The sequence below is a fragment of the Coloeus monedula genome (genome assembly GCF_965178545.1).
Source record: "Coloeus monedula genome assembly, chromosome: 1".
NCBI lineage: Eukaryota > Metazoa > Chordata > Aves > Passeriformes > Corvidae > Coloeus > Coloeus monedula.
The window spans coordinates 33109080-33124921 of NC_138781.1; the positions used below are offsets into that span (position 1 = coordinate 33109080).

Genomic DNA, 15842 nt, shown 5'->3' on the forward strand with positions numbered 1-15842 from the left:
TTGAGGCGCGGAGCCGCCGCCCAGCCCGGGGCAGCGGGCGGGGGCCGGGGCGCTGCCCGCGTCCCTGCGAACCCCCGGGGCGGTTCTGCGTCCCTCGCCATCCCGCCCACCTGCCCGAGCTGCCTCGGGGCCTGACTGTTCTGCCGTGAGGGTTGGAACCGAGGGCTGCAAGTGTCTGTGCGTGGGGCGGCGTGCCGGCACAGGCAGCCCGCGGCAGGTCGCGGGGTGGGGCAGCCCTGTGAGTGGGACGGTGGAGAATTCTGCACCCGAGCAGATAACACTGGCAGCTGTCTTTAACTCCAGGTATTTGCCTGACAGCGATGATCTATGACACGATTGATAAGGACGCCTTTGTGACAGCCTCTCAAGCTCGGCCCGGATCGCCCTTGGTCAGAAACGCACGGGGCCAGTGCGAAGTCTGATGGAAGCAAGAGGCCTGCTACGATTTTGGCTGCGAGTTTGCAGCTCTGGGTTGGCACTGCGGGCCTTGCGAAGCCACCGTGGACCGAACGGGAGCCCCCAAGCCAAGGTCCCCAGTCCAGGGACTTGAACAGCTGTACTTGGAAAATGAGAAGTGTGGTCAATGGAGCCTGGGGGCAGGTTCGTGAACCGCAGTGTGAAATGCTGAGCTCCGTCACACTATCCCCTCTGAAAACACAAAAAAAAAAAAAAAAAAAAAAAAAAAAAAAAAAAAAAAAAAAAAAAAAAAAATTGGTTCTTTATGATGCTAAAGGAGTGATCCAGTGAGAAACAGATGAATCTGCAGAAATCCAAAGAGCAGTTTTCTCACGATAATAAAAATGAAATAATTTTTTTCAAGTGTATCATGCTACAGGTTGGATACTTCCCTTATGGTTTGAACTTCCCTTATGGTTTGAACGGCATTTGAGGCTGGGGGTAAAGTCACAAATGTCACATCAACAGATCTTAAGGGACTAACACCCAGTCTTCGGAACAAAGGGAAGGTAAAAGCTTAATGTCTTTAAATGGGCAGTCCTGGGTGAAAGGTATCAGTAAATGCATATAGCTAAAGTAGATCTCTTTCTTCCGTTGAGCTATGTACAGGATCCAAACCTTCCAATGAACTTCAGCTGATTTTAATCTGTCACCCCTTTCTGATTTCACCAGGTGACATCCTTATTGATTCAATGATTAAACAGATTTCCCTCCTGGGGTTTCATCTGTTTACAGAAATTTGAACAGCCAGCCAGAATGGAACTAAGTACCTGTATTTGGGATGATTTAATTTTTATGAACTAATAAAAATTATAAAGCTCCATTCTTAAGAGCCTCTGCCTGGGAAAAAGTACCCACACATCCTCGGGAGATCTCTTTTTAGGATCAGCACCGAGCTGCAGAATTACTAGCTCCAATAATAATCTGGCCAGTAATAGCACACGTTTCATAAGCTATCGTGTTTTTCCAGGGAGTGGCAATGTGTGATCCATTTCAAGTGCAAAAGTCTACTAAAGCATATTTTGAGAAATCGAGGCAGGAAGTTGCACTGAACCACATTGCCATGGAAATACTCACTGGGGAAGGAGGACTTAAATAAAACTAGTGAAACTTGCTGGTAATTTTAAGGACACTACCAGCAGTTGCATGGTACACCAAATAGAGGGTACCCACACCAGGAATATTTCCATGTTTTCAAGAAAAAGTCTTCAACAGAAATCTCCTATCCATCTGAATGGCACCAGCTAACACAGGATAATTTTCAGATGCTTCTCATTAACTAGAAGAGATAGAATCATAGGTTGTTAGCAAACAGTTTTGGGGCTATGCAGCAATTAATTTTGAGGTTTCAGTCTGTCACAGAAACTGGCTGCAAATAAGAAACATTTAGGACTGAACATGCTCCTTGAGCTTTCAGTCTTCGTGGAAATGCTCTTCAGGTGCACTGCACAGTCAAAATTCACAGCCTGTGGATTACTCCACGACCAGCTGGGATGTCAGCAGGAACAATGTCTTATCAGAGAAATACAGAATCTCTGTGTGGTCTGTCAGCCACAGACTCCATCTCCTGAGCTGAAGCATGAAGTGCATCACTGCTGCGTTTGAAGATCCTTCTGCATTGCTCCTCCATGAGAAGATTGTCTTGCAGAAGGAGCAGAGCAAGAAAACGATAAACTCTTGCCTCTGGGACAAATTGCTCTTGGTATAGGGCAAGTTCTGGCTGCCTTTTAAATAAGTGAAGTGAGGCAAGTGACTTCACAGCCACAACTTAAAAAATGAGTAATGCACATAATAAGTGAATAATAACACAGAAGATAGTAATCTGAAAGGGAAAAAAGACCCCAGCAAAATAGTTGTATGCTTTTTGAGTATGGCTGTGTGAAATTCCTCAGGTATGACACTGAAGAAACCACTGAGCATGCCACCACAAGATGTCAGCATTGCAGAATGGTTATTCCTACCAGAAACAGAAAAGGCTTTTGCATCCTGTAAGCATTTGGTATTAGATGTTTTTTTTTTTTTGTATGCTGGCATAATCTGGCCTTATTTTTTTCAGCCACTGACATTATGATGTCAGTACAAATTTAGTTGCAAGGGGGATTTCTTAAACAGCTTTTTTTTTTTTTTAATGTCAAAAACTTTTTAAAATGCTTTCACGGCATGAACAGCAGTACTAATGGCAAATAATACCTTGTAGTCATGAATATGTTTTTGCAATCCAACCTGGCTAGAAAGTGCTCACTAAAATTGTGCCTGTTTGTTGAGGTGTCCAGAGGTCATCCAAAGGTCTCTGCTGCTGCACACTAGGCTTTTTAAAAACCCTCACGCTGGCTGGAGAAGGCTCTGCTGGCCTCATTTCTGTGGAGGAAGTAGGAAGAAAGCGTGAAGCTATTTTGGGCTTCTATTTAGAAGAGAAGGATATTTGGGGTAGCAAATCTCTTTAAAGGTGTCCAGCAACATAAGCCAAATCACCAGCAAAAGAATTAATTTCTTTTTTTTCCTCCATTTTGAGCAGCAGTTTTTGTTTGTTCCTTTATTTCTTTCAGATCAACTAACCAGCCTCATTTTTCTTCCACATTAAAATTCATGTCCTGTTTTGCTGGGATGCTCTGTACTTTTCGCCTATACCATTCTGTCCTCCGAAATATTTCCTGTTGCACACAACAGCTTTCTCACTCTCCTGCTGTTACAGCTGTCATCAGCCCTGCCACCGTGCCAGCAGCAAGTGACAGGCTTAGCAAGGGACTATGTCCTGAGAAGGGGAGATGAGTGGGAGGGTGCAGTGAGCCAGGAGGGGCTATATGAGTTTGAAGCAACCAGAAAACCATTCTGCTGTGTTTCTCTACCTGTTCATGTGAGCTTCTGTCCATTCTGCTCTTGACGATGGGAAGGTGACATCTTTAGCCCTCTGAATATTTTGCTCTAAGATGAGTTTGGCCACTCTTTAGAGGCTATCTTGTATTGCCAGGTTCAACTGTGCTACCTTTACGGACCAATACGAGGAAAACACAGTTCACTTCTGGACCTTGTAGTCCCTTGGAAGGACCACTGGAGAGAGCCATGCTGAGATGCAGAGGGAGGCAGATGTGTTCAGTATAACCTGTTTGCTGTAACTGAGTCAGAGCTCTTTGCCGTGATCACTGATGCTGGCATGGGGGAAGCAGTGCTACGTCTGCCTTTCTGTAGTGTACATGTTGTGGCACAGGGCTCCCTTCTGCCATTCTCTCCAACCATGCCATGATTCTATGATGTGGCCCATAATATGGAGAACAGTTTGCATGAATTTGTATGAACTTGGTGCTTCTAACTTTAAATTGTAGACTAGATGGAAGCCACAGAACTTTATTTCTTTTACAATATTGATATATGAAGCCTTAGGAGAAGATAACATTTCTTGCATGTCTCAAAAGCCTTCCGTAACAGTTTATTAGAAACCATCTGGTTTCATTAATGTTTTATCAAAAACCATCTGGCTGCTATATTGTTCAATCTATTTAGCAGTAAAACTTCCTCAATAATTAGCCAAAAGGAATGGCTCTCGAACTGTTGTGTAGGAGCCCTAAACAACTTTCATGTAGGTCCTGTATAAACAGTTATTTTTAAAGTATTTGACTACACTAAACCTTCAACATTAAACTTCCAAAGTCTAAAAAATGTATCAGTAATAAAATCTGAAATTTAGCTTACACCTCATGCTTCTTAATTTTTCTTCTTTTTTCTACATGTTCAATTCTTGGCCAGTTGGAACAGAAGCTACGAAGTCAAAATGACCAAATGTATTTAAATAAAAAATACTAGGATTTTGTTTTTCAATGAAACCTTGCAAACAGAGGATACCTGTCACTATGCCTCCTAAAAATGAAGCCCTTCATATTTGCATCTCTGCACATGTACAGTTTTCAGACTGTAAGCACTCTGGCAGGGTTTCTGGCACTGCTCTGAAATCTAACTGTACAGCCCATGGCACCATATAGAGTTGTACAGTGCCTACTACTATGGGCAGCTAGGTAACTGATTGTAAATGCTCACATAATATACATTGTTTTAATAAATCCTACTTCCATTCATAATTATTCTACTGTTACATCTTCAGATCAGTAAAAAATGTCACCCTAAAATCAGGGCAGTTCATGGTGATTTTGCTATTTATAGACAACCTTAAAGTTACAGGGAATGGAAGAACTAAGGAAACTATATCTAAAGAACACATAGAAAATTTAGGACAAAATTGGCAAAGCAACAGGAGTTAAAAGATCCCTGGGAAAGAACCCAAGGCTGAAGCCACCTGTAGAGAGAAAAGCTGGGTGTAAGTTTTCTTTGATCAGCTCTCCAGATTTGTTCTGTTCCATGCAATTCCTTTTGCAGCCTCTGAATGTGCATACACAAGCATCCTCAAAAAAACTCACTATCCACCTGTGGGAGCAAATGATCTGGGCAGAATTTTCTGAAGAATGGGCAGTATGTGATTGCAGTCCCCCACGGGGCAGCCAGCCGGGTGGTGTTTGTGTTGCACTGCTGCAGAACTGGAGTATGGCCATAGTCAAACCTTACAAAGTGTTCAGAAGCTAACAATAACATTTCATTGAGTAACACCAGATGCATATTTTAATTTACTACATCTGTAGCAATAGCTTTATGATGATTTTAAACATATTTTCTCTCTCCCTTTTGGTTTTCGTGCCTCCTTTGTTTTCTTTTCTAGTTGTTTTGCCACTCCATAATCCCCCTTCTCATTACCTGTTAATTGCCAGCTCAGTCTCTTTTGTGGGAACAATAGCAGAAATTCCTGTTCCAGGGCAATCTGAAAGGGGTTTCTCCAGAACAAAAAAAGAATTGCAGTTTTAAGTGCCCACAAAGATAGAAATTGAGATTTTTGTTTAGCAATCTTTGAAGCAAGCCATGGCCCATAAAAGTAGCAGATGCATTGAGGAGAAGACCACAAACAGGAAAGAAGTCAGTGGCTACGGAGGGTCCTGAGGATCAGTGAGGCTGCATTGCTCCTACAAGTGAGTCAGGATTCCTGCAGCTTCCCAGGGGCTCTGCAGCAGGAACTGCCAGGAGCTGTTTACACCTTCTGCTGTAGGAGGACAAAAGTTAAAACCCCACCCCATTTCACACAGGGCTGATAGTTCAGCCCCGTTGGGTACCAAGAGGAAATCCGCGTGTTTCTTCTTAAAGCCACTTCATTTTTCAGCTTGCTATTGTTCCCCCTAATTTTAGCATGTGAAGTGTTTGCTTTTCAGTGTCCTACAGGCAGTGGGGTAAGAACATACCTGGAGTTTTCCCCATGAAAGGGAACAGCATGTAAAAGAACACAGTTCTTTTTGAAACAAGGAGCAAGGGCTGGCAAGCAGCTAAAAAGTGTGTGGGCTGGTAATTGCATGTTCTTTTTATATTATGCAACAGTGTTGCCCAAAAGGACAGCAGGTGCTATGACCAAAGCAGGTGCTTTGGGTCAAAACATATTGGTATAGATATAAAAACACTGTATCCTAGTCATGGCTTCTCAGTACAAGAGAGACATGGAGTTCCTGGAGCAAGTCTAGTGGACGGTGACAACGATTAAGAGACTGGAGCATGATGAGGAAAGGCTGAGGGAGCTGGGCCTGTTTGGCCTCGAGAAGAGATGACTGAGAGGGGACCTCATCAGTGTCTATCAGTATCTGAAGGGAGGGAGCCAAGAGGATGGAGCCAGACTGTTCTCACTGGTGCCAAGCAACAGGACAAGAGGCAGTGGGCAGAAACTGCTGCACAGGAAGTTCCACCTGAACATGAGGAAGAACTTCTTTACTGTGTGACTGACCCCACACTGGAACAGGTTGCCCAGCGTCCCTCACTGGAGACATTCAAGAACCATCTGGGTGCAATCCTGTGCCATGTGCTCTAGGATGACCCTGCTAGAACAGGGAGGTTGGACGAGATGATCCACTGTGGTCCCTTCCAACCCAACTGATTCTGTGAAAAGGCGGCAGCTGTCCTTCTGAACAGAGCAGGAACCACTACAGAGCAGTCATGTCCTGCAAATTTGTACTGGTGGTGGCTCAGGAGAGAGTCACACAACTCCAGGTTGTTGACACTATTTGTTATATTGCAGTTACACATACAGACCAGCTCTCTGCTATGCTGGAAAGCCTCATGTATGAAATAAAGTGCTGGCCTCTTCTCTGACAATTGAAAGTGTAATTTATTTGCTCCATCACAGGACTAAAACTGGTGTCCTTGTTGTTTGTACTGCCCTTGTTTGTCTGAATGGTGCACTGATTTGGGTGAACGGCATCTGTAACAGGTGATGCAAGTACCCTTGGGAGGATGGCTTTCTTATTGCCAAAGAGACAACTCTTTGAAACTGGGAGATGGGATCGTACTTCTCCTGCAGAACCAGTTGCTGTCAGCTTGAGATGGGGCTTATTTGGTTCTCCCACAGTTACTGTCCAGCCTCACCAATGCCAACATACCACAGTGTGGGCAATACAGTTTTCTAAAAGAGAAGGAAGACCAGCTGTGTCCTGAGAGGAAGCACTATCAGGAAAGGAAACAATGAGCAACCAGTACTGGGAAAGCATGAACTGCAGGTACTCCTTTTTCCTAGGACCTCATGACTGCTCACTTCAATACTGAGAATCATATTTCAACATATACTCTTTCCTCTCATTCCTTTCTCCCATCATGTCAAACCACCAATTCATGTTGGTATCAAGACAAAGCACTCACATGAGCATCAGCTTTAGGAAGTTTTGCAGCTAGACAGAAATCAATGGAGCTCCAACTATGGCAACTATGGCTCTTTTTTTTTTTTTTTTTTTTTTTTGGTGATGTGGCACATCCCACATCCTCTTTTTCAGTTCCTGGTATTCACTATTCACAAAAGGTGAGAATGTAATATCCCAGAGTTCTCTCTCCTGCATGAACTTTAACTGAAGCTTTACTCTGTCTCCAAAATGAAAGGGGACATGTCAAGGAAGGGCTAAGCTCACCATCCTTTAGTAACTAGAGAACTCAGAAAAAGTCAAGCTTGCCCTAACTAACCTGTTTGCAGTGCTCTCTTAGGCAAAGTCCTTGGTAAAAGATTTTCCCCACCAAAGGACTTCATAATTTGGTGCACTATTTCTGAACCTCATAAGAAAAATTGATTTTTCCATCCAATAAACCGATATAGCTCTAGTTGCCTTCACAGGGTTTGGTTCATTGACTGAAGTACAAGTAGCAAACAATGAATACAAGTAGGATGATCTCTTGACTTCACTCCATCTTCAATCTGTCAACTGCTGAAATGATAACAAACCTAGCAGTAAACAAAACTGTAAATCTCTTTCATCTATTAGACAGGTTCTCATCTATTGATAAATCTACATAATTTTCCTTGCCTTAGGCAGCAATCTAGGCATTGCAGACATACCCTCATAAAAACCTAAGGAGGAGAGGATTTTTCAAGGCATGTACTGCAGTAATTCAAAGTTGACTTACTGCAACCTTTATTTCTTTCTTTTAACACAAGCTGAAAAGTAAGAAATTTGTAGTTTTAGAAATCAATTTTTATAAAGAAGTTTTAATAAAGACAAAACATGTTAACTAAGCAAAAACAATTGTACTTTTGAATTCTAACAGCTGGTTTTACTAGAATAGCAAGTGAAACATCAGCACCTAAAATCCTCAAGGAGAAGTAGTGCCCTAATATTTAGAGGAAGACAATAATTCCTGGAGTCTGTGAAATTATGGTCAGAAACATCAGCAGATGTTCATACACAACATCTTGTGTTCCAAGAATTTATTACTGTTTCAAGAACCTGTAAAAACTTGCATCAATGAACCCACAAAGACAAATTTTCAGTTAACTTAAGCCTCGGTTACGCTCAGCTCAGTAGAGCAATATTGATTTATTTCAAATAAGAGTCTGCAAAAAGTAATTTCAAATATTTCCCTTGGGCAGAGTAAGCAAAGATACAAGTTCATAAGTATACATCAGAATTTGGTATCTGGCCAGCTTTTCACCCCATTTAAAAATAGAGAGTAACCCTACAAATTCTTATGCATACAACAGAGGTCTAAATTAAAAACCAATAAACCAAGCAGAGAGAGCAACATTTGCAACATGAAAGGAATATAACAGAGGCATAAAAAACAACAACAACAAAAAACCCAAGATGTGTTGGTTACTATGTAGAGCAAGCTTTGCTCAGCTGTCAGTGTTTTTCCTCACGCTATGAAGGTTTGAATCATTTTGCAGTAAGCAAAATGACTTTAAAATAGAGATTACTGTAAATGAACAGACAACTGAGCTTAAACACAAATTGGATGCAAGGTCTATACATGCCAAGTTTACCTTGCACTTCTGTAGGGGAGGACAGCCTGTTTTGTCTGGATAGCACTGACCACACTGTGGGCACTTGGCATGGTATTAGCTTGAAGGGGCAGTCATGAGAAATCCACTCCATATCCATTTCTCCCTAAGAGAGAACACCTGCTGCCCTAGGTGTTCATGAGGAGGGCACCAATAATGAGCATCCATTGCAGTCTTCCTCTCCCTTTTATAATTATGAAAAAATATTATTGCTTCTATAAACCACAACTTTCCTAGCAACTTGAACTAAATGCTAGTTATTTCCAATTAAACCACATCAGATCTCTATGAAATAAATCAGCAATGAAATGATTCCCCCTGACATGATGAGAAAGTTCCAAAGTTCTTAACCCAACAGAACCAAAATGGCTGGATTTCAAAAAGCCAGGAGCTGATTCTTGCCCAGTATAAAGACTGTTTTTCTTTTGGCCTCTGTCCTAATTCTGCCATGTATAACAGCTGAGGATATTTTGCATGGTAACAAATTTATAGATCCAATTTTCCCAGCTCTTCCTGAAAGCTCCATGTTCCCTCCCACCAAGTCTTTGTAGACACTGAGGCTGCACGGTGCTGCAGAACTGCAGTCAGGAATTTCACGTTGGTCAGGAGTTACACTCACTGTACTCCCACATTTTTCAAGATCCTAGTCCATCCATATTGCATCTTATACACATGTGGTGGGACTGTGAGACATACTTGAGATCGGATTGGCAGAGCTGTCCTGAAACACCATCTCTAAGGGAAAAACCACCACATTGATATCCTTTCTTTCCAGTTATTTATTTTATCCAGTAAATACCATGTTTCCTTGTTTTTAAAAGTTGTTTTATGAAGAACATTTAGGTTGTGGTTTCTGCATTCATGCTAAAGCATAATATTTATGCTGCACATCTGTCTGCTAAAAACTGCTTTTAAGAACAAGCTGACAGCTGTAAATGGATTACATCAGCTTACCCCTTTTCCTGCCCCAGTGTCTGGCACAATAGCCATGCAGAAGAGCTGTAGAGAACAGTACAACTGGAACATTGCACAACTACCAGACAGATTGTAAGAGTGATAAATAAGGGTTCTAGCAGATGGAAGCTCTTTCCTACTTGCCATTTTGCAAAGTGTAAAAAAGCACAGATCACAGCAGCAGTGAGATTTGTTTCAGCTGCCACTAACAACCTTGGAAGAAAGATGCTTACAACCCCTGGGAAAAAGTCAGGGTGCTCTGTGACCTTTTGCAAGTATGATTTATTAACATCCAACTAAATTGGTTACAGAGATAAAAATAATAAATCAAGCTGTGCATCAAGGTACTCCAGCATTATTACAAATTTTTAGAGTGAAGCAGAAAACAGGGATGGTCCTGACTAAAGAGACTATTCTCAAATATCTGAAAGTCAGTGATAATTCTTATACATAAGATACCGTTCCTCATTCTGAAATCACTAATGCCCTATCAAAACAAACAACAAATTCAGCATTTAGCAGCTTTGCTTATGTAATACCTCATACATGTGGTATGTTTTTCCAGTACTGGAACTAGCAAAATAACTGTTAACACAAAGACTTTCAGATTCTCAGGGACGCCAACCATCTCCAAGGTGTGGAGCTGACAGAGGTCATCACCTCTTGTGGATCAACATCCCAAACAAACATTCTCATAAGCTTTAATACAGTTTTGTTTTTTTTTTTTAACACATGAAAAACACCAAATCCACAATTTATATTAAAAAAAAGAGCCATTTAAAATAATTCTTTAACAAAGGGCAACTACTTATGTGGAAAATTTCTCTTATTGCTTTCAAAAAGCTGCAGCAAGAACAGCATCTAAGAACTGAGCAGTACAGTAATACATTTGGTGGCAAGTTACAGCATTTACTAAGTTTCAAAGATAAGCCAGATAATGTGCAATTTCTTATGAGCCCACAGCTGCTGGAGTAAGTTGCACCCATCAGTAGCTAGAAAATAGAAAGGATGAGTTAGTGAACACTGTAAATTTTATTTATTGTAGGCATAATTCATGAATGAAAGCACACTACACCAAAAAACCCTTTCATTTTAATGTAATTCCTTTGAATAGCACCATCTCATTCTAGCCCTTGCAAGATGTATTCAGTTATGTGGACGAGTTGGATGTCGTCCCTCTCTCTATTAAAATGCGCCATGGGTGAAGTTTTGCACTCCTCTTCAGCTTGCCCCCTCTGTGTGAGTTGTACACAAAAAAGAAGTCATACTGAACAAAACAAGATATGCTCAAAGTTTCCTGCTCTGCCAAGCTGGTCATTTGGACAGACAACACGAGATTTACACAAAAACAGATGCAAGGACATTCGTAATTAGGATCTGCTCAGAAGATACAGCTGCATATTTCCATAGCACACTACCCTTACCAGGTCTGACTTCAGAGTGTAAAAGTCTTGCTCACTTTCAAGGAAAAGATACAGAAGGAGGCCATTATGCTTATGGGGAAAGAATAACTACAGCCTCTAGGCATGATTTATCATTTGTTAGAATGGACTGTTTTCCTATTCATCCGGTTTTTTTAATAAAAAGAAAAATGGGACACTAAATAAAAGAACACATAGAAAACCTGAACAGGAGTGTAAACAGCTGAGGGCAAGTAGGGGGCATGGGAAGGGGTGAGGTCTTTGTTAGGTTGGGGTTTTTTGGGGGGGGTTGTTTGTTTTGAGACCAGCACTGGACCTTTGTGCAACATGAAAGCTGTCCCTGATTGGGCCCTAGTTCTGGTCCCATGAATTGCTGTACAGTGATCTGGATTCAACACTAAGCTGCTAGATAATAAGGTGTTTACAACTATTAATCCTTCAGGTTTTAGAAGAAAGCATCAATTCCATTTCCAGTCCTTCAGAGAAAACTGGTTGGTAGAAGAACAGATCTCCAGGATGTTTCCTTATCAAAATTTGGGCTGATTTTAATCTTCCTTCCAGGCATCTAACTTTCCAAGCTCTGCATAAAGAACCTAAGTACAGACTGCTGGGTCTGTATTTCAAAAAGCATCTAAAAGGAGTTGATCAGTGCTGACAAGCTATCACACCAAGCACATCTCAGAGAACAGAGATCCAGAAAGGAATGCAGTAATTAATGATGGATTCTAGTTCCACTTGGTCTAAAGGGCACTTGATGCTATCCAGAGTCTCCTCCTGAACAAGTGATGCTGTACCAAAATCAGAAACGAAGCATCAAGCCTGCAAATCTGAAAGTAGAGCTGTGGGTTTCTGTTCCTAGGTAAAATATTTCCCTGGATTTTTTTTTCTTTCTATGCTTTGCAACTCAAAAACTGAAGCAGGGTTTCAACACCCAAAGGCCTGAGCTGCTCCATCACCTTGACGGAAGTTTATACCGAGCGTTTTACTTTGTGAAGAGACACACAAAGAAAGGCAAAGCTGGCTGAGTGCTTCTCTAAATGGCCTCCAAAATCATCTTAAATGATGTTTATAAAGTCATTAAATAAGAGCGGTATAACAGCAGGCAAGGGTCATCAGGAAATTTTAAGACTGATCCATTGAGCTACACACCTTGGGGGATCACAGCTGTGTATGAAAGGAAGCAGTTAAGTTGCTGATACTTTTTTTTACTATTCAGGGTAGAAATAGTGGGTAAAAAGTCCCTCAGTTATTAAAAATAACAGTTGTCTTAATTATACTGCAGAAAGCTAATATAAATTTTGCACCCATTAACACACCTGAAGTTTTTGGGGAGAAAATTACCAAAATTTCATATTTTAGCAAGAATAACTTTATAGAATATATTAAGATTTGTGGATGTTGAATATATTTACATGCAGAAATACACAGAACTAACATCAAGACAGTTTTCTTCCACTTCTTAATACACAATTAACAGAAGTTTAACAACTAAACCCAATTGTTTCATACAAAAGTAAGCAAGGAAAACTATACTGCAGTTGGAAATGTGGGGTCAGAGGATAATTCACAACTGGTTACATTGTGTTTGGAGGCGTGTATTTCAGGTTTTCACTTGTTCAATGATTTTGCTTCATGCATTTAAGAAATGCCCTGGATTATTCTCAGGCATTTTTATGGAGACAGTACAAAAATTCTGGAGTTTACTTTCTTGATATGAAAATTTTGATGAAGAAGTTTTTATATAAGGCACTGCTCAGCCCAATGCTTCTTGTCATTAATCCCATGTATTTCAGACAGTTTGGAGTTTTAGAGAAATCAGACTTGGCACTGCCAGTCTGATTTCTCAAAAATCATGACTCAAATACTCCATATGAGATTTGTTTTGTTTAATACCTGCATGGGGGAATCCCCTCCACACACAGACTATACAAACCCAGCAATCAGATCAGACAGTATCACAATAGCTGCCAAATATGACAATGAGCAAGCTTAATGCAACTTCCACAAATTTTGTTCCTTTTCTTAAAAGCTTTTATTTCCTCTACCCTCCTTTGTTTTTAAATGAACCTTATTTTTAGTATAAATTGTAATTACCAACAGCAAGGATAATTACAATTGTCAACTCATTCCTGTGCGGATTTTGACAGTTAATACAAGGATGCAAGACAGGAAGGGAACAAGTCATGAAGAGAACCTCATTTTCCTTGAAAAGCCAAACAGCCCCCAAAGGTTAAGATTTCCTTTGGAATCAAAGCCCAGATTTTGTCTTCATATAAATGTGAACCTTGTCTTGCTGGCGTGGTAGTCAAGTTTTTCAAAGACATATTAATTAGAAATAATTATGCTAACTTCTTTGGTAATGAATTACAGAAATGATGGTGAGGCAGAGATGCTGGGCAAAACAAAAAATGGTGAAAAAGCATTCACCTGCCTCTGAGACAATGACGCTTCAAGGTAACAGAAAGCAAAATTCAAATATACATCTAATCTGACACCACAGATATTGCTTAAAATTGAAAGCCTTCATAGTATTTCCTTCATGTTACATATAATACATGGATCCATTTTTAATGGGATTTCTCTAGAACAATGCAGCACAATTGCAGTAAAGTGCAAGCTTTTCTAAGCTACTAGTCTGTCCTCCTAGGAGTCTACTTTGTCCATGCCATGTCCAGTTGTTCCAGTTATAAACCAATTTAACATTCTAGCATTTGGGTTTCTTTTGCGTCTTTACAGTGGCATGTACAGAAAAGAAAAGGGGGTGGTGACAGAATACAGCTCTATCACATGGAAAACTGCATTGCTACCAGAGAGTTGCAGACACAGAGCAAATTTGAAGAATTGTGAATCAGGCTTGGGTTGCAGATAGGAATGCAAATTATTCTGTTAATGACTATGGCATTGTGATTTGATGGAAAAAACCAAACATACTGCCCATCTCTAGAATCTTCATTCAAAAGTGAGGCGTCTGCTACATTTGTTTCCTGCTAAATTTCTGACTTATGGTTTAGTAGCTTCACAAATTGAGTCATATATATAAAATTACAGGAAAGGGATGCAATTGATGTAGTGCAAGACACTTAAATATTTATCTGAACATAACAAACAGAGGAAGATCAAAGACTCCGTACACTTCTCCATAAGGCAGATGGTAATTTTTTAAATATAAGATCTTAAATATGTTATTTATTTCTTAAGAGGTAGAAAATATCAAAATACTAGGAAAAAATTTGTAGCTTAAAACAATCCGTTTACTTACTTTTTAAAAAGTCTTACTGTTGCAATTTTTAGGTTAATAAAAACAAATGAAGCTATGGAAGCACAGGATTTCGTGCTCTGTATAGGTATCACTTACTGGAAAAAGAGCTTCTTCATCTAGTCAGTGCTCAAGCAGTATATACAAATGATCTCCTCCTCTTGCCCTGTTGGGGGCTATAAATTTGAAGTGAAAGTTTTTCCCAGTGGAAAATTTTGGCGATTCCTGACTTTCTAGCACTACATTTAACCGGGTACAGTTTATGTATAAGGCAGTAGAACCACCGACGTAAGTTCAGAACTACCTCTTCCATAATGCTAAGAAGAAAGTTAATAGAAACAAAAGCTTACTTAAATCTCCCCTACAGACAGCAAAAGATCATACTCAGATTCCAGCACTAGCTGATAATCTGTTTTAGCAATTTATACCAGCCCAGAGACAGCTGAAATACTCATTGCACTGTGGAAGCCTACCTACAGTTTACCTACAGTTTGAGTAACTAAGGCTTGCACTCTGATTCCTCAGTACAGCTAGGAGATGCTGATGCTACTGTCTCCAATACAATTCAGTAAGGCATAATTCAACTCAGAACTGACATTATTACACATCGAAAAAGTAGTGTAAAAGCTCCTCTCTTTTCCATCTAGCTGTTAACATTCAGTACTATTTATTAAGTATTTTATAAAAAGAAGTTAGGATATTTATACATTCAAACAATCACTGCAGTAGTTGAGTAAAGGAAACAAATGAATTATCAGATTCTAAATTAAGCACAATTCTGGAGATATGCATATTTGCACATATGCACACACGTACTCTGTATGTGTGTGTGTATATATACACGTGTATATATAGATATAGATATATATAGTTATATTTTATATGTATGTCTTTTAAATCAGATCCAAGAATACAGCACAGAATATCTTCACTTAGCTCCTCTTTCACCAAAGGACAGGATTGTCCAGTTTGGAAAAACCAGGTTCTTTTCTAAGGTCCATGTAGGTTCCATTGCTCACCCAGGAGTCATCACTGGATTTCCTATCAAAGATTAAACAAATGTAAGCTTATATTTTCCATCCATATGCTGTGTAATGCAGTGTAGCACCATGCACAGATACCAAATCCAGCCCATGAACCAGGAGCAGTGCAGCTCATTACAGCCTGCAAACAAGGCAGTGCAGCTTGGAGAGCTGAACGAGTGTGTCTGCACCGGGCCATGGAAAGGCATGTCAATAGCCTAATGTTCACCTGAGAACATCACTACTGAAGAGCCAAATGCATTAATTTGCATCTGCTCTAATGCTTTTGCTATATAGTAATTAAATTCTTTATTCTGTCATTTAAATCTACAGCATAAATCTCAGTTTTCAAATCCCCATTGTAAGGATTCGAATCCTCATTCACAATTCTCATT

General features: G+C 40.2%; 1 protein-coding gene across 4 annotated transcripts in view; it reads right to left on the bottom strand.

The window, feature by feature from the left end:
- Positions 1–10553: 10553 nt before the first annotated feature.
- The window catches only part of OSBPL3 (oxysterol binding protein like 3), an 85971-nt gene continuing 80682 nt past the window's right edge, over positions 10554–15842 (bottom strand). For all 4 annotated transcript variants that reach the window (XM_082302531.1, XM_082302529.1, XM_082302530.1 and 1 more), the window contains one exon: positions 10554–15466. In XM_082302531.1, the coding sequence (XP_082158657.1) occupies positions 15370–15466 (97 nt within the window). In that variant the 3' untranslated portion in view covers positions 10554–15369. The remainder of the gene's footprint in view (positions 15467–15842) is intronic.